The sequence below is a fragment of the Falco peregrinus genome, chromosome 14 (assembly GCF_023634155.1).
Source record: "Falco peregrinus isolate bFalPer1 chromosome 14, bFalPer1.pri, whole genome shotgun sequence".
Classification (NCBI taxonomy): domain Eukaryota; kingdom Metazoa; phylum Chordata; class Aves; order Falconiformes; family Falconidae; genus Falco; species Falco peregrinus.
This window is the reverse complement of record NC_073734.1, coordinates 3861661-3887538: the sequence shown is the minus strand read 5'-3', so window position 1 is coordinate 3887538 and position 25878 is coordinate 3861661. Positions and strand designations below refer to the sequence as shown.

The 25878-nt window shown below is 48.6% G+C and overlaps 2 protein-coding genes across 7 annotated transcripts in view; one reads left to right on the top strand and one right to left on the bottom strand.

The window, feature by feature from the left end:
- Positions 1-34: 34 nt before the first annotated feature.
- ZNF276 (zinc finger protein 276) lies at positions 35-8045 on the top strand. 2 transcript variants are annotated; one of them, XM_027783921.2, is made up of 11 exons: positions 35-117; positions 1293-1602; positions 1717-1769; positions 2355-2852; positions 3848-3926; positions 5120-5200; positions 5619-5729; positions 5807-5882; positions 6310-6427; positions 6682-6781; positions 7233-8045. In XM_027783921.2, exons 2-11 carry the CDS (start codon positions 1388-1390, stop codon positions 7516-7518), a joined length of 1617 nt encoding a protein of 538 aa, XP_027639722.1. In that variant the 5' UTR covers positions 35-117; positions 1293-1387; the 3' UTR covers positions 7519-8045. The 2 variants fall into 2 exon arrangements, with proteins under 2 accessions (XP_027639722.1, XP_027639721.2); XM_027783920.2 differs by lacking the exon at positions 35-117 and having other exon boundaries at positions 142-1602.
- The window catches only part of FANCA (FA complementation group A), a 37097-nt gene continuing 19149 nt past the window's right edge, over positions 7931-25878 (bottom strand). For 4 of the 5 annotated variants that reach the window (XM_055818423.1, XM_055818424.1, XM_027783917.2 and 1 more), the window contains exons 22-43: positions 24960-25064; positions 24368-24510; positions 23825-23895; positions 22277-22376; positions 21220-21419; positions 20675-20771; positions 20261-20437; positions 19124-19197; positions 18553-18681; positions 17985-18051; positions 17579-17745; positions 16897-17002; positions 15672-15731; positions 15209-15313; positions 14432-14544; positions 13475-13616; positions 11442-11504; positions 10192-10297; positions 9716-9791; positions 9110-9266; positions 8674-8766; positions 7931-8200 (exon numbers count right to left, since the gene is read on the bottom strand). In XM_055818423.1, the coding sequence (XP_055674398.1) occupies positions 8093-8200; positions 8674-8766; positions 9110-9266; positions 9716-9791; positions 10192-10297; positions 11442-11504; positions 13475-13616; positions 14432-14544; positions 15209-15313; positions 15672-15731; positions 16897-17002; positions 17579-17745; positions 17985-18051; positions 18553-18681; positions 19124-19197; positions 20261-20437; positions 20675-20771; positions 21220-21419; positions 22277-22376; positions 23825-23895; positions 24368-24510; positions 24960-25064 (2459 nt within the window). In that variant the 3' untranslated portion in view covers positions 7931-8092. Of the gene's footprint in view, positions 8201-8673; positions 8767-9109; positions 9267-9715; positions 9792-10191; positions 10298-11436; positions 11505-13367; positions 13617-14431; positions 14545-15208; positions 15314-15671; positions 15732-16896; positions 17003-17578; positions 17746-17984; positions 18052-18552; positions 18682-19123; positions 19198-20260; positions 20438-20674; positions 20772-21219; positions 21420-22276; positions 22377-23824; positions 23896-24367; positions 24511-24959; positions 25065-25878 lie in introns of those variants that run through there. The other variant, XR_008749758.1, reaches the window with a different exon arrangement.

Sequence of the window (25878 nt, the reverse complement as noted above, 5' to 3'; positions counted from 1 at the left end):
CAGCTCTCCCCCCCGGGCTCTCCGGCTCTGCCCCATGCTAGGACCTGGGTTTGGCTGTTTGCATAGAGCATCCTCCCCCGGAAAGTGCTGGGGCTCCCGGTGTTGGTGACCGATGAGGTAAGGGGGAGCTTCGGCAGCACCACGGGGGAAGAGCCCGGGGGACAGTGATGGGAGCTGACCCTCCCCTTCATCCTGGGGGGCTCTGCCACTGTCCCCCGGTGTGGCGGCAGCCGATAGCCAAGCGCGTCACTGCCGGTGTGGCTGGGTGCAGGAGATAAGTTTTGCACCTCAAACGGCTCAGAGTTGGGTGTCTGAGGGCAAAGCACTGGTGGCAGGGGCCGCAGTGCCTGCATGTCCCTCCAGGCTGGGGGGGTGGCTGTCCCTCCCGCCCCTGCTGGGCTTAAAATCAGGGAGGGCAGCTTTGAGCCCTCCAAAGCGCTCACCCCCACGGGTGCTGCTCCTCCTTGCTTCTGTGCCCTCGCCGGGGGCTCTGCTGGCTGGCCCCACCAGTCCCCAGTGTGCAGCTGCACCCCAAAGGGCTCTGAAAGCCATTTGTGTGGTCTCGGCGATGGCGGGGGGGCTGGTGGGGGCTGCAGGCAGGACCCTGCTCCCTCCCCGTCCCGGCGGGCGGCCCGGAGGGTTTGGAGCACAGCTGTGTTGCATCAGGGCCGGGAGGAGGCTGGAGCCGGGAGTTTTCCTCATGCTGGCAGGCGGTCAGGGCGCAGCAGAGGGATGCAGCCGTGCTCTGCAGAGTAGGGATGCCACAGGAATGGGAATGCTTTGCATCCTGCCCCGCTGCTCCGGGTTGGCCTCGCTCCCCGAACAGGAGCCCCGCACCCCCAGCTCCCTGCGCTGCTGCAGGGCACCATCGAGGCGGCTGAGAAATGGCGGCTCGGTTGGGCTGTGAGCACCGGGGCGGCTCAGGCTTGTGGCAGCCGAGGGCTGGCTATAAATACTTGGGAGATAAACGCTGGGGAGGGAGAAGAACTACTTAAGCTGAGGGACAGTCTTGGCAAAAGCACAAGCGTATGTGAGCGAGCCCCGGGATGTGCTACAGCTCGAAGGAGGTTCCCAGAAAGGCTGATTTTAGGGTCAGTGGTGCCCCAGTCGGCAGGGGAGGGTCAAGGGGAAGGTGTCTCTCTTCCTACCTGGCTTTTCTGTGCTCATGCTGAAGCCAGGGCTCTGGAGGCAGCCTAGAGCGAGGGAAGGGGAATGGGAACATCTTCCTTCGGGCCATAGCCAGCTGCCATACTCTTGCAGCAGGCACCCAGTCTTCGGTCCTTCTCTGGCAGGAATCGGCAGAGCCCTGAGCACTGGGTATTGTCGCCTCTGCCACGGGAAGTTCTCCTCCAGGAGCCTGCGCAATGCCTTCGGGAAGGTGCCTGTCATGGGGGAGAACTCGGAGAAGCAGCGACGTGTGGATCAGGTCTTCTTCACCGACTTCCAGCGGCTGGTCGGCGTGGCGGTGCGGCAGGACCCCGCGCTCCCCCAGTTCGTCTGCAAGAAGTGCCATGCCCAGTTCTACAAATGCCGCAGCGTCCTCAGGACATTTATCCAGAGGGTGAATGCGTCTCCCACAGGCCATGTGAAGTCAAAAGGAAAGTACGTTGCACTTCTTTCTTCCCGGGAGCTATCAGGAGCGATAAATTGCCCCGTGTTGATGCCGGGTCCCTCCATGACCCCTGAGACCCCACTGTGCTGTTCTGGCTTTTGCAGGAGCGGCGCGGCCCAGGCCCAGCCGGGTGCAGATGGAGGTGCCTCCTGCCTGGGTGAGTCCCTGCTCCCAGAGCCACTTCTCTTTGCTTTCAGTGATACCATCAGCAAAGCACTGGGCTTTACAGGTGTTGAGGAGCGACCACCCGGCAGGGCGGTTCCTGTGTCCCTCCACGCAGCCGTGCCCTAGTCTGGCTGCTTACAATTCCCCCTGCTCCCTGGGCCAGGAGCTCTCCCCTCCAGCTCCCCAGGAGGATCCTCACTGGCATTGGCCTCCCTGAGCGGAGCAGAACTGGTGTGGGCTCACGTGGAGGGTGCGGAGAGCAGGCAGAGCGGGCTTTGGTGGCAGTGCCAGGCCCATCCCCGCTGCTGCAGACACTGGGGGTGATTGGAAATTTACTTTCAGCTGCAAAATTCACAGTGCTGGCAGTCAATGGGACTGCCCCCCCCCCCCCCCGGTCCATCTGGGTGTCTCCCACCTGCCTTATGGTGCAGTGTGGCCTTGGGGGGAGCAGGTCTGCAGCCCTGTCCCCTCCCTGGGTGGGGGGAGCGGGTCTTTCCCTGTCTCTCCCCGCACCTGGCAGTGCCCTTTGCTGGCCCAGGGCACTGACTGTGTGCGTGCTGCCTCTCCCCTCCCACAGTGGACCTGATCACCTCCAGCCCCCAGTGCCTGCACAGCCTGGTGACGTGGACGCACACGCACGCCGGGAGCTGTACGTCGGTGCCCAGCCTGCAGAGCGTGCTCTCCTCCGAGTACTGCGGCATCATCCGCGCTGTCTGGGGCTGTGGGGATGGGCACGACTATGTCATGGATACAGATTCGGACTGTAGCACGGTGCTTGTCGACAATGCCTTGTGTGTCAAACGGGAGTGGAACAAGAGCACGGCGCAGCACTTGACTGACAACGGGGCAGGCGCAGACAATGCTGAGGCTGTTTCTGCTCCCAAACCCCAGCATGCTCCAGTAAGGACAACTCCTTGCCAGCAGCCCGCAAACAAAGGGACCACATCGGTGCCACTGAACGTGGAGAATGAGCTGCCGCAGGACAGGGATTCATCTCACTTGCAACTGGACAGCATGGCCTCCATACAGGAGAAAGCCCTGTTGCAGCCCGTGTCACCACTGAGCAGTGTCACAGGTAAGGGATTTGCCTTCTGACCTCCCCGCAGGCCTCTGGGAAAGGGCAAGGAGCTGGAGAGCTGGCCCAGGGAGCAACGATGGGACTGGGACCCCTCCTTGGAGACTGCCGCTCCTCAGGGAGGACGCAGACCCCAGCTGGGGACTGCCGGTTGCCCAGAGAATCGCCTCTGACCAGGGATGCTGAGCCTTGCAGAGGGGAAGGGGGAATGCGGGTTTGGCTGACCACATCACCCAGAAAGAGCTGGTCTCCTCAGCCAGTGCGCTGTTTCCCCCTCAGATGGCGCGGTGAGAGCTGGCTGTTCCTTAGCAGGCTGCGCCTGGCTGGCGGGAGGCTGCTGTCCTGGGTAATGTGTGCCTCCTGAGTGGTGCAGAATGGTTGCTGCTTCTCCTGCACCACATTTGCCAGACGTGTGTTTCTGCTGAACCCAAACCCTCTCCATATGCCAGCATGGAGGGGTTTCCCCTGCCCCGCTGCAGCTGATGCCAAGCAGCAGGAGCCCTGCTGTCCGCAAAGGGAAGTCTCTGAGCGGGCTTGCTGTGGGCTGAGTTAACGTGGGTTTACTGCTGAGCCCCCGTGAAATGCTGCTTCCAGAAGAGAGGAATTAACAGAGATTTCGAGTTACAGAATCAGGCTGTGTTTAGCTCTGACAGCTGCAGGTGTCCGCTGCTGGAAAGAGGAACAGCAGCTGGGACATATGTGGGGAAAAGTCTTTCAGTTACAAAGCAGGAGTCTTGGGGAAACCAAAAGATGCTTGTGGCAACTGCAGGTTGAAGGCTTTCCCATCCCTAGGGCGCAGGAAGAGCAGTCTCTGAGCACGAGACATGGAGTTTGGTTTTAAATAATCATTAACTTGTTGTGGAGCACATATTTTCAGGCGGTATGAGCCACGCTGAGTGAACCTGGAGGGGCTGGTTCCTTCTCAGCAGCTGTCTCCGCTGGCTTGTTCTTGCTGCTTTTCCTTGTAACGCACCGTGTTCTCCTTCATTCCCTAGGACAGTTGAGTGGGAAGCAGGTTCTGTCTGCAACGTCGGATGAGCGGGTAAAAGACGAGTTCAGTGACCTTTCTGAGGGGTGAGAGAAGAGTGGGTTTAAAATAGCGTAAATGTCTTCTTTGCGAGTATGAAATGACCTGCCTTGGAGAGCTCTTTTCTCCACGAGTGACCTGGCCCTCAAGGCCTCTTGGAACCAGTGTCAGAGGCGCAGGCTCTGTGGCAGCTGTGACAAAGCTCACGCTGCTGACGCGCTGAACTCCCCTCCTTGCCGCCTCTGCTGCTGCGGGTGGTGGTTTGCACAGCGGCGTGTGTGTGTTTGCACACGTGTGTGCTCTCTGGCTGCTTCCAGCAAACCAGGTCCTGTTTCATTCCCCCCTCTCTGCTCTGGGGAAGGAGTCATGCAGGGGGCAGTGGGGGCTTGCTTGGTCCTGGATGCCGCTGCTCCAGCCCCTCAGCCTCAGAGCAATCCCCTTTGCGGCCGCTCCAGAAGAGCGGTCGGTGTGAGAACGCAGGCAAGAGGCGGCACTCAGAGAAATCGCCCTGTTTGCTCCCGGGAAGAGGAGGGACACTGGCAGCTTAGTAGTCTCCATGATCAAAGATTTGGCTAAATCCTTCAACCATAGGTATTTAAAGTGAATAATGTAAATAACTGGTAATTGAGTGCAGTCTTTCTGTGTTTAAAGTACCAAACGGCTGAGTGCAGGCTTATTTCAGTGTGTCAGCTCAATCTGTCAGCTGTCATATCCAAAGTGCCACAACAATTTATTGCCTGTTTCCTGGCTTCAGAATTAATTGCTTCTTGTATGGCTTAGGACTTAAAAGGAGGAAAAAGAAAAACCCAAGCCTATGTGGCTGCTACGTATGAGGAAATACGGAGTGACCTGCAGCTTAATTAACCTGCGCCAGACAACTATATGATGTTCTTGCTCTACAAAATTATTTTCCCAGCATAGAAAGCGGTGGCAACATCCCTCAACAATGAATAGATCTTTTCAGTAACAGCCAGTCTTTTGTTCTCCTGACAGTGGTTCAATTATTCTTACAGACATCTAGTCCTAAAAGGACCTGATTTTGCTATTTGCTGTGTTCCCCAGTGCTGTGTTTGCTTGGGGAGATTATGGGGGAGGAGCACACGTGGAGCCTCTGCTGCCGTGCCGTGGTGTGGGGGAGATGGATGCGCTGAGAGTGAAGAACACACATTGCTGCTGCGGATGCTGCTGCTGAAGTGCCAGCCCGGTGCTGTGTCAGTAAAGTGCATCTTCTCTCTCTCAGGGACTTCTTGAGTGATGATGAAAATGAGAAGAGAAATGTGCAATCTTCAGATGACTCCTTCGAGCCTTACCCCGAAAAGAAGTAAGAGGCTTCCTGCGCGGTGAGCAGAGCTCTCTGTGGATGGGGGGGGGGTGCTGGTGCCCGCCTCTGCTGTGTGTGCACTGTGGTGGGCTCCGCTGGGCCATCGCGATTGCTTTGCTTTATGGTCTCTGTTCCCTACGTGTTTCTTACGTGTTCCTGCCTGGAGGTCATTTTGTCACCCCAGCCCCTGTGTTCCCCGAGCTCCCCATCGGGTTGAAGCTGGGCCACCTCCCTCACCCCCAGGCTTGGCCCTAGTTACTGCGCTTGCATGACTGTGTGCGTGCTCCTGCTTTGCCACGTCACACATCGGGCTGAGCTGTCAGACCCGGTGTAACGCTCGGGGGCGATTAGCTGAGAGGGCTAAAACCCAAGATCAAGTATTAAACCACTGTCTGTCTTCTTTCATCTTCTTTGGAAGGGTTTCTGGCAAGAAAAGCGACAGCAAAGAAGCAAAGAAGGCAGAAGAGCCCAAAATAAGGAAGAAGCCAGGGCCTAAGCCAGGCTGGAAAAAAAAAATCAAATGTGAAAGGTAATAAGGAGCAGGTGGAAGCTGGGTGACAGCCCGGCGCTCGGCACGCTGGCTGACAGCAGGCCTCTGCTTTGCAGGGAGGAGCTGCCTACCATTTACAAGTGTCCTTACCAGGGATGCACGGCTGTCTACAGAGGGGCAGATGGCATGAAGGTGAGTTCCTGTCCTGAAACTGTAGCTTGGAGTACCACAGAGCCATTTCTGTATGAAGAGAGGCGCCGTGACAGGTTTAATTCATCGCCTCGCTCTGCAGGAGGCAGCGAGCCACTGAACAGTCTGCTGAGAGTCCAAGGCCTTTTTCTGCACTCCCAAACACAACAGGAACTGCTCTGGCTCTCATGCTCCTGTTCTGGAAGTGGGCTGCTGGCTCGGTGGCAGCTCTTGGAACAAGCTCTGCTGTGTCCTGTTAAAGCCCCTGCTGCCAGGAGTAGATTGGGATGCAAGTCTGTTTTTTTTACAGTGAAGCAGCACTGATGCGTGAGCCTGCCAAGATGGGGGTCTCGTTTTTGGGGAGATCCAAGTTTTTTTCCAGTGGGGAAGCTGCAGCCCTGTGGTTAGAAGCTCTGTCCTTTCTTTACAGAAACACATCAAAGAGCATCACGAAGAGGTTCGGGAGAGGCCCTGTCCTCATCCTGGCTGCAACAAGGTGTTCATGATTGACCGGTACCTGCAGCGTCATGTGAAACTCATTCACACAGGTGTGTCCCAGCAGGCGATGGGCAGCACAGGCACCCAGCACTTCGCTGCACAAGGCTTGTAGGTGCTGTGGCAAGACTCTGCGTGGGGTGCAGAACAGTCTGTCTTGCCTGTAAACCTGCAACAGGCCATCACGTGGAGGATATGAGGCAGGGGAGGAATTCAGACTCCGCTGGCAGGCGTGGGCAGCTGTGTGTGTGTTTCATGTACTAAGAAATTGGCAGAATCAATGACTCTTTCCCTTTTTCCATTGCAGAGGTACGTAATTATATCTGTGATGAATGTGGGCAGACATTTAAGCAACGCAAACACCTCTCGGTCCATCAGATGCGGCACTCGGGAGCAAAGCCTTTGCAGTAAGTGCACACTGACCATCTCTTTGTAGCTAAGAAAAGGGATAGGAGGGGTGGTGAAGCTGTGCTGAGCTCCCGCAGTCACTGCCCTTAGCACAGAGCAGTTCTGCGATACAAAGCCTGCCTGTGGCAGGCAGCGTCCTGGCTGAACTGTTTTAAATGTCCATCTGCATGCATGCTCCAGCTCTGGAGCTTCCCATTGCTGAGCAAGTCTTGTGCCTCCTTCCATTCCTGTTGTTCAGAGTTTAGCAGGCAGTTGCTCGGCTACCGGTGATGGGCTGCAGGCCTGAGGAGCAGAGTCGTGTTGTGTGGCTGGGGTAGTTGTGGGAGATGCTGTGAGCGAGCAGCTCTGAGTCTATACTCATCCCCTCTTGGGCTTATTCAGTGTGACAAAGGGCAGACGCCATGACTGGGTCCTTGGACTTGGTGCCGACACCCCACTTTGCCTTCGCAGGTGTGAAATCTGTGGTTTCCAGTGCCGACAGCGAGCATCACTCAAGTACCACATGACCAAACACAAAGCTGAGACGGAGCTGGAGTTTGCCTGTGACCAGTGCGGGAAGCGCTTTGAGAAGGCCCATAACCTTAATGTCCACATGTCCATGGTGCACCCTCTGACCCAGACTCAGGACAAAGCCAAGCCACTGGAGCCAGAGCCCATTCTCCTCCTAAATACTTCAGGGACTTCAGAAAGTCAGGTGGTAAAGCCAGAAGTGACTGCGCAGCAGGAGCCCACCTGAGGGGGACGGGGAAGCTTTCCCAGTCCAGCCCTGTAGAAACCTTATAGCAGAGTGGAGATTTTTTAATCTACGTTTTAGTCTCCCAAAGAACTCAGTGGAATTAGCTTCAGCTTGCTCAGAAAAAGCTTGTTATCATGCTGTGATTCTCCATGCTCACGTCTGATTCAGCAGTGTTGTACTAAGAGTCTGTCTAATCCCAGGGGAATGGATGTTCGGCAGCACCCCTTCGTGGTCCCCCTTCTCCCCACGCACACCATTGTAGAAACAGAGTTGGCCACAACTGTTCCCTGCCTGCACAAGCTGCTGCCTGTACAGAAGTGCCCTCAGGTGGCTCTAAGGGTATGTAGGACAGTGGAGCAATTTTAAGTAAACACTTTGTTTTGGAAAAAAACAAAACATTACAACTCCCAAAGCAAGTCTAAACTGAAATTTGTAACCTACTTTTTATTGTAACAAGAGCTTCATGGTTATGCTTGTAATAAATTATTTACAAAGTAATTTGAAAGAAACAGCAGTGGTGAAAGGTAGCACCTTGTCTGTCCCTCTGTCCTAGCCCGGGTGTTCTGCCCGTCACTCAGAACAGGACCAGCTCTTCCTCCAGCTCCATGGCCACAGCAGGCCTCGAGGCGTGCAGGAGGGTGGCTCTCAGTGCTGGGTCAAGTTCTTCACACGTGGCCAGGAGCTGGGGAGAGGGCAAGCAGCCGCTATCAGACCTGCTCATCCTTCCTCAAGGTGAGTTACAGCAACACTGCAGCGTTTTGCTGTAGTGCAGGGAGAGGGAAGCTGTTGCCAACTGGCACAGAAATACCCGTCTCCTGGCTGACAACCCGCTGCTGTGGGAAACTTCAACAGGTGCTGCTCTGCTGGGCTTGGTATTTCCCCCCCCAAGACCAAGCATTAAGCGAGCAGCGGGAGCAAGAATGAGCATTTAAAATGGCTGAGAAGGAGCCTGCAGCCTGGGAGGGAGGATGTGGCTTTAGCACTGGACTGAGCAGCAGGTGTCCTCCACCACTCCTAAATGCGTTGGGGAAATGCTGAGTGTGTCACAGGTTAAGCAAGCAGCACCAGTACAGGAGTGGTACCCAGGAAAGGCTACACAGGCAGAAGCAGCACTCCCAGCTCTCGCACACCAGGAAAAGAAAAATATTAACACACCGGTTGTATGTTTCCAAAGCTTTGGGCAGGGCAGCGTGGGATCGCACCAAGCAGGAACTGCCGGGCTGTGGAGATCAGCTCCAAGGGATCCCCCTGGAGAACACAGAGACAGCTGATAAAGGCCAAGCGCAATGTCACTTCCAGCCCTCAGTCCTTGCCTTCCAAAGTGAAACAGGAACCATTACGTCACACCTAGGGGCTATTCACAGGTTCTGCACATCAGTCAGTGACTACATCCACCCTGAGGTTCTGTACAAGTAAGACAGCAGCAAGGCAGCTTCTCTGAACCCCAAGGTGCGAGCAAGCTGACTGCCTGCAAAGGCAGCTGCACAAGCACCCTTTGCTTTGTAGAGGAAGGTGGGAGCAAGGAGGGATGCCGCAAGTGGCAGGGATAAAGGTTAGGATTCACAGTTACGAAAAAGTCAGCTTCACTCACGTGCTCTGTGGGGTCTGGGCTCTGGCCTGCTTGGTCAGACTGCGGCAGGTCTTTCCCTTCCACAAAGAGTCGAAGCAGCTGGATGTACAGATCGAGCGCCACGTAGAGGAAGGTGGGCTCTCGAGTGAGCAACTCATGGTGAAAGCGAGGGGTGAGGCTAAAGGAGGTCACACCCGGTGTCTGGTTAGCACTGGTTCTGTGGTAGACTCAAACGCGGAAAGACAGAAGGCAAACACAGCTGGTGCTCTTGCCGCTGTCCATTTTACAAGTCCCATTGGGTGCAGGGCCGCCCCCCTGCCAGGAGCAGGAAGGCAGCCAGGGACACTCCCTTCTGGAGCATGAAGAGAAACTTCTAGCAGAAGATACAGGACTCATTAAATAGCAATTCTGCCATGATCAAGTATTCTCTCCTGCACAGCTAATGTAATTGCTCAGCCCACCTGCAGGCCAGCCATAGTTACCTCTGTGCCAGCTGTTGTACATGCAAATGATCAGCCACAAAACCACAGAATGGTTTGGGCTGGAAGGGACTTAAAGGTCATCTCGTCCCAACACCCCTGCCATGGGTACACGAGCACCTCCCTTCCGAGCCCAGCAGGACATTACCTGTAGAATGCAACAGGCAAGAGCTGGATGTGATGGTCCGAGGCTGCACTGCGGAGGACATGGTATTTCCTAGGGTCTGCAATGGACAAAGAGAAGCACTAAGCATCTTTAGTAGTCCTCAGGCCACCTTGCATACTTCTACAGCAGCACAGGGGCCATACAGTTTCCTTCCAGCCCACAACAAACACTGGTGCTTGGTGGGGGTGACCACTGAGAGAAGCGAGCTTCCCCGCTGAGGCTTTCTCTACCACAGGGAACAATACTGAGTTTCAGTTGCTCCTGATCATCAGCTGGGTCACCATACTGCAGGGTTGAGAAGCAGGATGTTCTGGAATTTTACTCAGGCAAGTGTTTTTTGTGCTGCTTACAAAGGCCCCTCAGTTCCTTCTTACAGGTACATTCATTCATCACAGAGAGGAGAGCAGCTGGCAGCACTGAACCTCACCTTTCCACCCTTGCAGGCAGGACTCGCTCACCTTTCTCTGCCGAATAGAAAAGAAGTGGCCAGGACATGCCCCTCTCTTCCAGGCATTGCAAGATCTCCAGGGACCATTCCTGAGAAGTCTGAAAATCCACTCCCTCCTGGGTGTCAGAAAGGACAGGTCAAGTTAGGCTTAGGTTTTAGTTGCATCAAAGCAGAAAGGAACCCCTCTTAAGAGAGTGTGTCCATGAAGTGCTCTATTAAAGGACCTTTACAAATTCAGCCCAAGTGCTTCCCCTGGCCTGGCAGCCTGGACTCCCCCAGGCAATCAGGCATTGGAGTAACACAGTGCCTTGTCACCAAACCAGGCCACCACAGGGCTCAGCAGAGAGCAATTTGCAAGAGAGGGGGAAGCAGCACCCATGAGCAACTGACTCATCACCAGCACACTTCCCAGCAGTGCTCAGCACAGAGCCACTTCATGTCCTGCACCAACCCACCCCACTCCCCAGAGCAGGTTTTTCCCCCTCTAACCTTCCTAGTGACAACATGTCTTGGGATTGTTGAATGGCTGGGTTTTTTGTATTACTCATTTTACTTGGAATAACCTCCCAGATCTGTTTGCTCAAGATGTTTCTTTCCTCAATGACTCTTCCTCCAGACCCTCCCAGAGGCAGACCATGAGACAAAATGATTATTTTTAACTTGAATCTGCTCCCTGATCCAATCTGTTAGGTGACTACACAAACGGCTGCACTTCAAAGCTGAGAAGACAGCAAAGGGACAGGAACAAGCATTCACAGGTGGGAGGATGCTTAGGACAGACAGCTGCTGGAAGAAACTTGTCATCTTTGCTTCATTTAATAGCATTAAATCATTTGGAAACTAATGTTCCTCCTTGCTGGGGACCCCTGCTCTTATGAAATACCACATATGTTTCCAGCCTGAGGAAAAATGTCCTCCAACAACTGTGAGGCACAACACAAAAGCTAAGAGAGAGAGATGAGGTCCCTGTGCTACCTGGGAGGTGTAAAGTCTGAACTGAAAATAGCAAGTCATTCAAGGAAGAGAAATAAAAGCTACTATAGTGAAAGGGGAGATAACATCAGTTAGAGGAAAACACAGGTTTAATCTGATAGGGACAGAAAGGCTTTCAGCAGGCTCTGTCTGGGATGCTGCTGATCCCTTCCTTCTGGCAGAACAAGCTACCAGCCTTCACAGTACCGGTACAAAGCATTTTTAGGCAGCAAACCAAGCCGATTAGACACATTTGTGTCATGAGAATTCCCTCAGGGCTGAATTTACCTTTGGTGCTATTTTTGCTGAGATGACATCCATGAGCGCAAAGAACAGCAAAGAAACAAGAAGCTGCAAGGAAAAGAGAGACTGCCTGTTAGTGGTGACCCAGAACTTTTGCTTTCCAGTCCCAGTCAGGGAAATAACATTTCATCAAGTATGTTCCCAGGGTGGACCTGGGATGAACTACAAACACTGCTGTTCCTTCCAGGTGAAGACAGTGTGTTTGAAGAAAACAGACTGCAGCCTGACTTCATCGTTCATTGCTTCTAAGGGTAAATTCCACACTATATTTACTACTCTTGAAGCAAGGCTTGCTGCAGTCAGAAAGCTGGACAACAGATGACAACCTCTGTCAAACACAGGTAAAACTGAACGAGCAAGCACAGATGTAAACCTGGAGGACAGCAGTTGCTGGTCCATAGCCAGCACGGCATACCACCAGCAGACGCTGTGCAACCTCCCATCTCAGCAAGCCCGTTGTAATCTTGTCCCAACATACACTGGTTATCACTTTTCTGGATCCCTACCATGCAAATCAAAGGATGCAGTGGCTTTGCGATCCTAGGAAATTAAAGTTAACTAAGTTATTTGTGCTGCTAAACCAGTTGTAAAGCTAACCTTCATTTCCTGTCTCTGTCTGAGCAGGGAGCGGGCTGAGCCACACAGCATATTCTGTGCACCGCAGGTCTGTTTGCACTTGCACAGCGGTCAGACCAGGGCAGGGAACATGGCAGCGAGAGACCTTTCACTTCAGCTGAGAGCTCTCCAGAGGCACAGACTGCTACACGTGGATGGATCAAACAAAAAGGAGTTCTGGATGTGGAAATCCTGGGTTCCTTGCATTTAACTACAGTGTGCCATCCCCAAAAGGTGGCTAATTTCACAACACTCTCAACAGAGAGAGATCTGCCCTTTGTCTGTTGCCTGAAGGGATTCAGCACCTGACCTCACACCAGTCCTGTGTGTGGGACCAAGTCCCCACCACAGAAATATTTGTGCAACCCCATAGATATTGGGGCAGTAGTAGAGGGTCTGACCTGAGGCCTGAACACCAGGCAGCTGCTGGGACCCCAATTACACTCAGCCCTCCCGCTGTTCTCACTTTTCCTGGCATCCTTCTCCTATCTCAAGGCAGACTTTGAGGTGAAAGCTGCTGTTATTCCACATCTACCAAATGCTCATATCAACCCAGTGAAACCAGTTCCCGACTAGCAGCTTTTGGCTCTAGACCAGTATAAACAGTGGAGGAGTCAATCCTGTAGCAAAAGGAGCTGCTACCATCACTGCTGCCTGGAGCAATAAGACTTAAGAGTAAATCGTAAAGCACAGCTTCCGCTTCAGCACTATTCACCTGTGAACGTCTCTGTACAGGGACACTCCCCACACTGAGCTCTGGTCCTGGCTATCCCCTGGAAGATCAGGCAGCACTGCCAGGCAGCAGCCAGGCTTCCTCCTCAGCAGAGCATTTCCAAGAATTCTTGTGCACGGAGGGCACTGAGCATGGTGAAATGGCAAAGGCATTTCCTGGAACAGACTTGGGAAAACCCTCAGGAAATCTGACACTGAAATTCCCAGTCTGTCTTCCCAGAGCCATTAAAATGCCTGCACTCCTGTCTCACCAACCTTCTGCATCACCTGAACCTCCTAGCCAAGTTGTCTGAGCCAAAATCCACAAGGACTGCTCCTTTGTCAGAGGGAGCGGTGACCTCGGCATGCCATGGATTGAGCTCTCAATTGCAGCAGCCCTCTCTTTGCCATCAGTGTTTAAAGCAGCTGTTTAATAGTTCTCCCTGACTTCACAGAGGACACAGTATCAGAGTTAAAAGTTTACATTTGAAACAACTTTGACTCTAGGATAAGTATTTTGCAACTGGCAGTTTACAGCTGCATTTTATCAACTAGCCACCAGCAAGATTTCACAACAGGGTTTACCAGGGATACGGCAGTATCTCAGGACAACCGTTCCTCAGCTAAAGACATTCTGCTTTTAGTTCTCAAGTGTAGGGAACAGCAGACATTTTAAATGCATCCAGTCTTGCCTGCTCTGTGTCAGTCCCCAGTCTCTTCAGTGCATTTTTCTCTCGTCCACGTGGTGAATGCTGTTGAATGATACAATGGAAGAAGGCGGCTGAAATCCAAGGAGGGCCAGAGAGGGGGAAAGCGACTCCAGAAGAAAGGAAGCTAGGGAACAAAACCAACATGTCATGGTTTTGGAGGGGAAAAAAAAAAGAAAAAGAAAAAAAAAAAATCACAGCTATAAATGAGGAAACCAGGGGCTTTGGCAAAGGTTGTTAAGTTTGTGACTGGGATCAAATAACCAAAATTGTTCTCTCCAAATTTTTTCCCCTGCAGTTGCATGCTACATGGAGACAGTTTAAAAAACAAAACAAAACCAAACCAAAAACCAAACAACAAGTCTAGAAACAGACAGAAGCATTCCCAAATCCCTTTTGTCAGAGGCTGGACAGGTATTTAACTGTCTACTACAGAAACAAACGATGCTGCAAGGAGATTCTTATACTAGATTTCCAGCTTTTGGAGAAAAGTTGCAGAAAGCTGAACAGCCAGCGTAATGACAGGCAAAGAAGGAAGCATCTAGCAGAGGAGCAGTCAGTAGCTTCAGGAGACCAGAGATTCACCCAATCCAGAGGGCAAAGGGTGCAGAAGCCTAAGCAAATGACTCAACACTGTGCTAAAGGCTATTTCGAGTGTTGTCTAATGAGGATTCTGCCTTCTAGTCTCTAAAAAGATTCTTTTCCTATGGTGAAACTCTGACCTATATTACATGGAAGGCCAGACTAAATAATTATAACAACCCATTTTGAGTTTAAACTCTACAAAGGAATGTGTATATAGCTGTCCTACAAGCCTCCATCCACATTAGCATTTCATAATGCCTGTTGAAACTCAGCCTGGCTCGGAGAACAGGCCTCCTAGGCGCTGATCCCTCAAGAGAGCAGGTTCTCCCACCTGCAGATCCACACTCCTGCCCTCACCTGGCAGCCGAGGACTGCCATTCCCTCAGTCTTTCCAGTTCTTCTGCAAGTGGAGTCCCAAAGAGTCTCTTCCACTGAGAGCAAAGTACTGGCTCCAGCCTTGGCCACCAAAGCTAAGAAGAAAGACGGAAGCCAGCAGCGTTAGTGGTGGCATACTCAGTAGCTATTTGCAGTCAGGTATGCACACGATCTCAACCAGATACTCTGAGAAAGGGGCTTTCCCCTTTATAGTCCAAATTCTACATACACACATAAGAAATATAAGAAGTTTCACATCCTGGAAGTGCAAAGAGCATCATTTGTGTCCATACCATGGCACCCTGAAACTTCTCTAGCAGGACCAGTCATAATAAAAGAACAGTTCTGCAAAGGTGATATACGTGCTTACCACATGCAACAAAACCATGGATCCTCATGTAAAACAGTGCATGAAGAGTTACGCACAGGACATAGAAGAAAAAAAAAATAGCTGTGCTTTATGGACTTTTCAGTTGCTTGGCATGTAACAACCAGCACAGTGCTCTGAAACCAAGACAAGCTTCCAGCTTTTCACTCTTAAACAGCCTCTGTTCCACTACTGTGGTGACACCCCAGAAGCAAGGCTGCATGTCCAGAGCTGGGATCAGCGATACCAAGGGTACTAAACCACTGTAATTTTCCAAAGGCATTAAGGATTACTACCCCCACACTTCAGATTAAAGGAAGTTTAAAAACAAGTGGTCTGAACTGGTACTGAATTTTCATCTAGTACTCTTCAGACGAAATAATAACACTTACAGCTGCAGAAAAAAGCAGAATGGCACATTTGGTTTTACATGCTGTTAGAACATTGTTGACCTCTTCTACTGAGTCTTCACAGTCCAAGCTGGCATTAAGCAGGCCCTGGAAGAGGATAAATTACGAGATGACTACATAAATATCTTTGCTGCTTTGAAGTACCTCACCAAGCCATGTGTAAACTAATCAAAGATAACTGTAGGGGTCAGCATGGCCCAGCAAAAGCAACGTGCACCCAACAGCTTCTCCTTCCCCCAACAGCTTTGCTATATTGTATTAAAATTAATCTCTACCACTACTTCCCCTCCTGCTACTTCTCTTCTCTTTCCTGGATTATTGCTCTTCTTTTTGAAATCTACACAATAATTCTCAAAACAAGAATACAAATAGCACATCTTGTGTCTAAGAACAGCATAGTCAGGCTAGCTGGACAATGGAGCAGAATGACAAAAGCAGCAGTTACCCTGAAAAAGTGAGCAGTGATGTCGTAGGAGAGCGCATACCCTCTGGAACAGACATTCTTCTGTGGGAAGAAAAGAGGGGGGGGGGGGGGTGTGAAGTCATTCCTTCTGTTTTGAATTGTGATTTTCTTTGAACATTTTGGGTGTCTGGCACAACAGGTAGCACAAAATTACCCAGTGAGCTCCTGAGTATCAGTTCAGCCTGCAGAAACTTAATTTCTAATGATTAGGTAGTGCTTTACAGTCCCAGCACTAGAAAGCAAAGCAGGCAGCCCTTCCCAGCCCTACCACATGTTATGGATGGCAGCAGCAGTTTGATTGTCTTGGAATGAATGGAGGTTTCTGGCTGTGCCTATTATGCTAGTTCAGAAGGGCCTGAAAAGGCTGGCCAGGGTGAATAAATAGAAGTGATAGCTATCCCTTGAGCACAAAACAGTGCCCTGAGGGACCTGCAAATCAACTGATCTTCCCCCAGGAAGCTGGAGGGATGTTTCTGAATGTTTCTCCAGTGCATGTAACGCAGGAGGATGAGCAGGATCTCACTGCACACACAGGAAAGTAGTTTAATGTCCTGGCACAAGATATTGGAGAAGAGTGCATGCTCAGCCCCTTACTTCTAGGCCTCCACGAAAACACTGCTGATTTCACTCTAACCCACCGTCAACCAACAAAGACAGGGTGGCACAGAAGGACAACATATCCACACAAAGGAGAGAAGGCATCCCCAAGGCTGCTGCACATGCATGCGCACCAAAGACATATGTCATCACAAACAACGTGACTGGAAAGAACACTCCTACTTCTCCAGAACTGGCCAAGCTACTACCACATCTCTGCTGTGATCACCCACTGGTGAATTTACCCCTGGACCGTGCACACCCAGCTCCCACCACTGATATGCTGGCTGGCTCTGCCCCAGATTTGCTGACACTATTTCCCAAGGATTCTCTCTCAGTAGTGTAAAATGCCACCGTAATTCCAAGTGAATGAACCCAAAAGTCATCCTACAGCAGGCAGTAGTTTAATGTAGTTTATTTAATGCTGAGGGGACCTCTGCAGAGCTAGGAGCTGGGAAGTATCAAGCATAACAACTTGAGCCTCCCTACAGTATGATATAAGCTAAGTTTAAGTTTGGCTGCATTTTAACTCCTGTCCTAAATCCAAGTTTAAGGTCTTTGCCTACAGCATTTATCAACAAGAAATTATCGTTTGGCTAACAACACATACCAGCTCTGAGTTTACAAAACAAAAAAAGTCTTCACAGTCCAACATGGTTTTCATTCCTTTTCGACATGTCTTGATCAGAGCGGATGCAGGGAGCCCTACCAGAATCCTTAGGTAGGGAAGAACAAAAACAAAATTGAGGTTAACATCAGGAAGAGAATCAGACTCCACACTCCTGGGGCACGTGCCTTTTGATATTTGGGGAGTCTAAGAGATCTCAAACATGTTGACAGAAACTGCACATGGAATCTTCCCAGTTGCCCAGGAAAAAAACTGCACTTCAATGATATACGCATTACTTTCAAAGATACCATCAATGGCTCAAAACCAGAAATGCACACCTAGGTTACAGCAGCAAAAAGAGTAATTAACAATGGTTAACACAAGTGGTGGCATTAAGAGTGTTGCTGGCTGTAAATAAGAGTCCATGAAGACGCGTGGTCTTTGAAATCCAATCTAGTGGCAGGGACAACTCGTCGCTCAAGATGGCACACTGAAATGCAGTTAATGCATGTTGGTACCAGGGAGTAAGCATCTCTTGCACAACCAGTACCGTGACATAAAGTGTCATTTTCACTTGCTGTGGAATAAGAGGGGAGGCTACCCAGCTGTGCAGGGACACACCATAATTCCTTCGAACAGCAGTTTTGTTTGAGGCATTCTCAGCCGTCAGAGCTGCATTTACCTTCTATGCAGCAGCAGCTCCTGCTGCCTCCATAGCTGCTCACCCAAAGCAGAGCCAGGTTCTCTGTCTTTCAGTCTTTCCTGGAGAATCTCAAACAGGAAGTGTCTCCGGGCATCCAAGCATCCAGAAAGTAACTTGCGCCTACACCCCAGCTCCAGCACTATCTCCTAAAGAGGGAGATGGTGGGAAAAGAGTTTGTCGGGGCTACACGCTAGTTTGCATTCAAATCCTCTATGTTTCTCTGAAGTAACACAGAGAGATCAAGAAAAAAACTCTCAATTTCCATGCTACTGCTCACATGCGAGAACTGAACATCAGCCTTACATACACCAACGTATCAGGAAATACTTTGACTGAGCAAATTCAAGGATTGAACATACAGATACACATCAAAATCTGAAGTCACCTGCAGCTTGCAGAGAATATCAGGATTGACTCTCATCTTAGATTGGCCACAGCTACCCAGGTCCAACCTGAAATTAAGAGACACACCAGGTAACTAACCCTGTTAGCTCAGGAAGATAACACAATTCAAGTAAAGTGAAATGGCTTTAGGTGAACATAAAGCTCTAACGTTAGTGTTCCTTAAATAAGCTGTAGGCAAGACAGCAACTCTCCTCTAACCCTCCCTCCTTATTTTCCAGCTTCAGCCACCTTCTCAGGGGCACTGATGCCTGTCTGGCTGAACAAATCTGAATACAAATTCAACTTTTTAAAAAAAAAAAACAACCAAAAAACCAGACCAGGTACTATCTGTGACTGCAACCTCAGACCTCTGTCACCTAAAGCAAGATTCTTATGCAAAGACTGGTGACTCATGCAGAGCCACCTCCCAGCTTTCACTTCCAGCCAGACCTGTGAGAAGGGAATCGCCTCCACAGCCCCATGTCAGGCACAAGCTCACAGCTCCTAGCTTGCAAGGTCGTTAGCAGAACCATTGCTTCTGCAGAAGTTCAAGTCATGACACAGAATACCTTTGTGAGGAATCCAGAATGGTATTGATAATAATGCCACATGCCTTCTCCAGGTCTCCGTCACAGCCACCAGAAGTGGAAGGTGCAGGAAGATACCATTGATAGATGGCCCAATAATGGAAATCCTGTCTGCAGTATTGAAGAGAAGTCAGGAAATCTATCACAACATTTTAATGGTGCCCTTCCCTTGATGTAAAAGGAAGTTCACCCACCCAGTGGAATGACAGATAAAAGCAACCACTTAAGTACAGGTATAAAAAAAATTCATCCACCAGACAGCACATGTCCTGGTGTCAGTCATCTCTTGCTTCCAGAAACAGGGAGGTTTTCTGAAAAGTTATTTGGAAGGACTGCACATGCAAGCCAGAGGTTATCCCAGTGAACTTCCTCAAGTTAAAACACACGCCTCATTCTAGCGTTGCTTGAACTATGGACAAACCGTAGTAGCTGACAGGCATTTGTGTCCCACAGCAGCTTTTTTATTTACTTCCTGATCTTCAATGCTTTTTCCTAATTTGGGTGGAAAGGACTCAAACTACTCCCTTTTTCAACAGAGCTCCTCTGCACTTACCTTTCTGAAGCAGACAGAATATCCTTCTCGGGGCACACTTCCAGCTCCAACAGCAGCCACTCTCTGAAAGACAACTGGGAAAAGCAACGATTTGGGGGAAGAGGTCAGACCAGCAAGACAAGTAACTTGTGCAAAACAGCCACCTTCTTCCCAACATAAAACCCACCTTCACCCATACCCAGACACAACCTCATGCAGGATATGAAACAGGAGACGTCGACCCAAAGAAGTTCATGTACTGTTTCCCTTGCAAGAAAACGAAACTAAACCCCGCTGGCATTCAAAAACTGACTCAAAGCAAGAATATAAAGCATCTCTCGCACAGACCCACACATACCCACCCCTTTGACATTTTCAAACATGCTCATCTTCTTGAAGTCTAGATACCAGAATTAATGTATGTTATTAGAAATTAATGCTAAAATGAACAAAGCACCATAGTCAGACAGACTGGTATAAGCATCAAAGAAAGGTTATAATGCAAAGGTATTTTACCCTTGTACATCAAGCTAGCCAAGCATAAGAAGTCATTCTAGTAACATGACAAACTCCTCTGCACAAAGACAAACTGGTTTTATATAAACTAGGTTAAAAAAAGAAATCCTGTCAAATCAGATACATAGCAAGGATGGCATAAAGAGAATAGCCAAGATGTTAACCTGCTTCACGGCAAGGCAGAGCCACACAATCCAAGATACACAGGTGGTTCAGGAGAACACTGACATTTAGACCAAAGCACAAAAAAAACAAAAAGCATGTACTTTCAGTCCTTTGATTCACCGTCACTTCATAGACAGTACACAGTAGGAAGCGAAGGTTATGGACAGGCCTTTTCTCTTCAGCTTCTGATCCATTTCTTACTGATGCAGTATACCTTGCCAAGCTTTCTGCTTTTGCAATGAGCAGGACACAAAAGCTTTACCTCTAGTTTTCTATTTCTACCTTCTCATCACCATCAAAATCTACAAACAACATTGAGCCCATAACCTAGCACACACGACACCTTCAGCTGTCAGACCAGCTTTTCAGGCAGTAACTTTTTACAGGAAGCTTTTTATCACCTATAAGAAAACTGCAGATCTGAAAAAAACACCCAAAAATTACAGTGTGAACTTAAGTAATGGAAAAGATTTATACCTGGAATGTTTTTTCCTTCAAGAGCTCTCGAAAGCGTGCTTGCTTCCATAAACAAAGGCTGGCTCTTTTGTAGTTCAGAGAGGGGCATGACAAGGAACTCCAGATTAGGTCAGGTTTAGCCTCCTCGCACAGGATCCCCCGAGCTTCTAAGCTCAGCCGTGGCATGATGTACTGCAGCTGAAAAAGACATAAACCCCCTGCACATTTCCATCACAAAAAAAGGCCTAGTGCAACCTCTGGTTGTGTGAAACTGCCAAACAAGCAAACACACAGAGTGGTAAAACGGGAGGGTACAAAGATGCATTTTTATACAGTTTTCTTCATACAAGTTATAGTTACACAGGGGTCTGCAGCAAGCAATTGAACTGAAACCAATCTTTCTCATAAGTAATAGCAAAACTTTTTTCCTTTTACCTTCTTAACAAGGCTAGGAGGAAGCAAGGCACACAAATCTCCATGAGAATAGGATGAAAACTTGCACATGAGATAAGACGCTGCTGCAGTGCAAAACCTGATAGAGAAAAAGAAAGAACTCCATTATCTGGTTGGTTCAATCATATCTGTTCCCAGTCATAAAGTCTAGAGTCAAAACAAAGACTGAGTGTTAAAAATGCTTTTAACCAACATGTTCCAAACCTATTTGGTTTTGGGACCACTTATATTTATATGCTCCCAACCCCAGGTACATTAATGGCACAAATTTCAGAAGCAGAGACTAAAAAAAAACTTTGACAGCATCCAGTCAGTCCTTCTTCCAGCAAGCAGTAGGATCATCAGGATGCCATTTCATGCAGGACCACCACCAGCCTGTTTCTCTGCATAGCACCTCTGTGCAGCAGAAACATCTACACATGCTCTGGAAATCCTCCGCAGGAGCACAGGAGTGTTGCCAGCATCCCTCCAGCAAAGCTAGACCCATCACCTGGGGAAGCAAGGATGTGGTGGATGCATGATCTCACCTCATGCAGAAGACCAACGACTCTTTTGTCCTGCATGCTAGCAAGCAGTTCCAGTACTCAGAAAGGGAAAGGACCTTTTCAGGAACAGGCTGAGAAATTCCAAAATTGGCTTCCACTTCAGGAATTAAGGCTCTGGATTCACTTAAATGGATCACAAAAGCTGCTAGTCCTAAAATATGAGCATCATTCAGGGAAGGACCCTGCAAGCCAAAGATAAGTAGAGAACTGAAGAGAGGCAGATGTCTCATTTGTAACAAAACAACCTTTTTCAGAACAAAACCCTCATAATCAGTCAAGTAGCAAAACATTGCTTCTGCCCATTGCTAATGTGTAGCAATGTCAATTTACCAGATGAGAGATACCAGTTACACCAAAAATGTTTTCCCTTCCTTGAAACTGTGCAGCTATCTTTGGTCAACCCGCAGAAAAATCAGTATGTTTCTGTAACACAGTAGTTTGAAGCAACTGGCTGTAAGTTCAGCCCAGCAGAATTTCAGACTCAAGGTTTTTTAGTTTCTGTGACAGCTAATCCAGCCTATCAGCCTTTTAATTTCACCTCTGCAGTATCACAGGGTAAAGGAAATAAAAACAACAGTGCTGTAAAAGAAAACTATGCATTACTGCACCCCAGATTTGGGGGTCTTACTTTTATTTTTTTTAAAAGGGGTGTACAATTGAATTATTGGTGAATTAGTGGTGGAAGTTTAGGAATCAAACATTCTACTATTTTTCTTTTGGCTTGTTCATAAACTTGCTTATTTTAGCTTCTGTTAAAATATATCTCTGAATGCATTAACCTTCTACAGTAGTATTTCTGTAGGAAAACATTCAGCTAACATTCGTGAGAGCAAGTCAGTATAACTTGGCTGAAAAGAGTTTTGGGTTTTGTGGGGTTTTCTGGTGTTTTGGTTGTTGTTTTTTTTTTTTTTAAGCTTGAAAGATAGTCAAGTCCCTCCATGGTGCAGTCCAGACAGGTACACGCCCCACAGCCCAGGAAATGGAGGTAGGATAGCCTTTAGTACACTATAACCATATGATTGTTGGTTGGAAAACTAACCTGATGATAAATAAGCTGGCAGAGCCTGCCCAAAAGAGCAGGTAAGAGATTCCTGTGTCCACACATCATCTTCACAAACAAGGAGAGACATGGGCCCTGCCTGCAGAAGGTAAAAAACACATGCTCATTTTACCTTTTATCCCCAATACAGGAAGAGGTATTTAAAAATACTTAAACACCGTGAACCTGAGCCATACTTGTTTGTAAATACAGGATAATTATCATTCCATGTATATGCTCGAAGGAAGTGTCACCTTTGGGATATCTGAACAGAGTAACCCTACACAAAGACACGAACACCACCAGTGCCCTGCCTCTAATACTTGATAACATGTAGTCAAAGAGGTGTTCTGAGATGATAACAAGGAGGAGGAAGCTGCCTGGGGCACAGTTAGCTTTTTTCAGACAGAAAGCACAAGGTAAACAGAAGCAGAGCAATAAATGGGATCAAAAAAACAAAGCAAGAGCAAAAAGGAATTAATACAATAAGATCCTGTTGTGAAACAGAGGGAAGGAGGGACTTTCCCACTCAGCTGACAGAAAAAAACATCCTCAGGGGTGACTGAATGGGGAGTTGGATTTAGAAACAATTTCCTGGGACACTTGTTTATCCCAGCTACTTTTCAGCCCAGGTTTTCAATACAGCTTCATCTGCTCCAGGGCAAAATAGTGTTAAACAGAGGGGAAAAGATGCACCAGCTGCCAAAGTGCACTGCACTCCAGAGAGGCAGCCACCTAGTTCAGTACTGTTGACGGCTGGGATTGCAGGCAGCTTGTCAGTACATTGTTGTTTTCCAACAAAGCAATTTTACACTGAAATGTTGACCATAATGTTTACAGACTTCTGTCACACTGTGAAGGAGATTGCTATTAACAGTCCTTCCAGTGGCAGAGGAGTGCTACCACTCCCTCAGGTAGCCAGAATCAAAAAAAACCCAGGCCAGAATCAAACCGAGTCACTTCCAAGGGGACAGGAGGTAGAGAGAAGGTGTATCGTGCTGCTCTTCTTGTGCCTGCAGCATTAGACTTCATGCCTCACTCATTTCATATTAGGTATGGCATTAGGGATGAAGGTTGAACGTGCCAAAAGCACCGAACACACCAGAAGACACCCCAAAGACACATCAGTATGAGCTGTCAAAGAAAAGCATGCTCTCCTCCCCTGATCTCTAGCATCAGCCAGCAGGTAATTCTTGGACAAAAAGAACTTGCTTCATTCCCCATCCCCACCACTGAGCTGAAATCACCAACCTGATCACCTAGTATTTGTAGGAAGTTTTTATATGTTGTCACAGAGCACAAAGCAGAGCCAAATGCCACTTTTTCTGAAGGGATCAGTTAAAAACAGAGAAGAAACGTGTTTTATTTATGCATATGCATTAAAGTGCATTAGTTCTTAGACTACAAAAACTCAGAATAAAGCAGCCAGCAAACACCAGCCTGGCATAGTGGGTATGAACAACCAGTAGTCCTTCCTCACCCCTGGCCAAGTGTTAGAGCTCTAGTGTATTAACCAGTTTTTATTTCCCTATTTTACTTGCATCTTACCTGTCAGGAGGGTTAAAATATGAAGCAGCTATTAGGTTTTGGCAGAATGATGTCAGCAGAAGATCGACAACCTGGAATTAGAGACACACTGCTAATTCCTACTTGTTGGGATGGATATCTAGATCTAGTTGTCTGCTTCATATATATTGTTTCCTGACAGTAAAATAGGGAGACAGATCAGATAATTTTTCATCTCTTCTTAGTGCTAGTGGATCTGTACAACTTGTAGCAAATGTAATTAAGTCCCTAACAACCCAGGAATGATCCCAGCACACAAGAAACTTCTAGACAAGCCTGGTGAAGAACGCTTAGCTCATCACAGGTCTGCTCTGATAGAATATGTCTCTAGATCTCACCATTAGACATCCAACAGCTTCCAGGAGGTTAAAACATACAGTAATCTCTGCAGGGCAAAACAAGGTAGACAAAAGAAGCGTATTTCCTGTTTTCACAGACAAATCAGCCTTTCACATGGACTATCCAGCTGCACTTTTAACCTACAGAACCCCACTCATTTCTCACCCCAGGCCCAGTGGTACTCACACCCTTATGGCAGGGTTCCAACCTTGGGGCAGAAATGTCAACTTGGATTGGAGAATTCAAAGCAGCAGCTTCGTTCTGATCACTGCTGTGGCCCAAGACAGTTGCCAGTCTGTCGGAAATCACTGCAATCTGTGCTGGTACATCTGTGGGAAGGTAACAGGAGAAGAGGAGAACCAGGATAGAAGACATGAAATATTTACAACTCCAGACAGTAGGAAGAAGAGCAAGTGAAATAAATATTCTAATTGATCAGGGCCCACACCAGAAACAGCCTTCAAAAGGGGGCCCCAAGTCACCAGGCAAGCCCTAGGAATGGGGCTGCCCATCTTGGCAAAGATCAGTGTGGTACCAAGTGATCATTGCAAAGATGCAGACCTAAAGCTCTGAACAGAAGCACCGGAAATACATCAGACATTAAAATATACATATATATTCATAGCTGAAAGGATTATACAGATCTGAAAGATGACGATCTTCAGGTACCCGTGGCAAGTAACTACTGCTGTTGCTTTGGCTAGCATTAGCCACATTTTATTAACCCAGCTTTTGTAACAGTCAATTATGGGTAGCTATAACTTGCCTTCCTGCATACCTGCATATTTAGCTTGGTCCACAGTCAGCATCCTTAGTTCAGCCAGTTCAGCCTTCAGCTGCTCAATTGGCTCTTTGGAATGGCTGCTCTCTGCTTGTGATTCATCTAGACAAGAAGAGAGGGAAATGCAACACATTATCCCCACCTTTGTACATTATATCAGTTCATAACATGCATTCAGCAGTCTCTCCATACATTTTCTGTAAAAGCAGTATTTCCTTTTCTATAAGCTATAACAGAACCCCAAACTGTCAATCTGTCACATATACAGCTTTGTTTTTACATTCAAAAATGTGCTATTTGGTTAATCATTTATGAGTTTACACATAGTTGCAGAAATGAATTCAGTTTTCAAAGACAAGAGGCAAAAGAGTTCTCCTTTCAGAGTTTTCTTTCTACTTGCTTTAGCTCTCTGCCCCTCAAAGAAACATTTGTTGTCCTCAAAAGACTGGAACCAGTCTCAAAATACAGAGACAGACATTACAGCATGAATACTACATCATTAGCTTCTCCTCACGCCAACACCATGCAACGTCTCCAGATGTTACATGTTACTCTATTCAGGTTTTTGTTTAAAAGAAATAAAAGGAAATTCTTTCTACCACTAGAAAGAGAATGCCACCAGCAACAAGCTGCCACAGTGCAGCCCAAAAACCCCACCCATACAGTTTGCTAGGCAGCAACAGCGTCTTGTACACAGCTCAGAAATAACTCAACCATGAACAAGAGAAGTAAATAACAAAGGTTAAAATTAATACTTGGTATAAACACACTGTAAAGCAACAAGGTTAGGAGGCTGCTGAGTCACCTTTATGTGCAAGAGTGAGCACTACCAACCAGGGCACGCTTAAAGCCGGCCAATACTCAATCCTGCCCTAAATCCAGTCTCTGTGCAAAAGCCCCAGGGATGGATCAGGAT

Coding starts and splice junctions, on each gene's coding strand:
- ZNF276 (XM_027783920.2), top strand. CDS start 1,166: ATGCTGAAGCCAGGGCTCTGGAGGCAGCCTAGAGCGAGGGAAGGGGAA. Junction 1,603..1,716: donor CATGTGAAGTCAAAAGGAAA/GTACGTTGCACT, acceptor TGGCTTTTGCAG/GAGCGGCGCGGCCCAGGCCC. Junction 5,730..5,806: donor AAAAAAATCAAATGTGAAAG/GTAATAAGGAGC, acceptor TCTGCTTTGCAG/GGAGGAGCTGCCTACCATTT.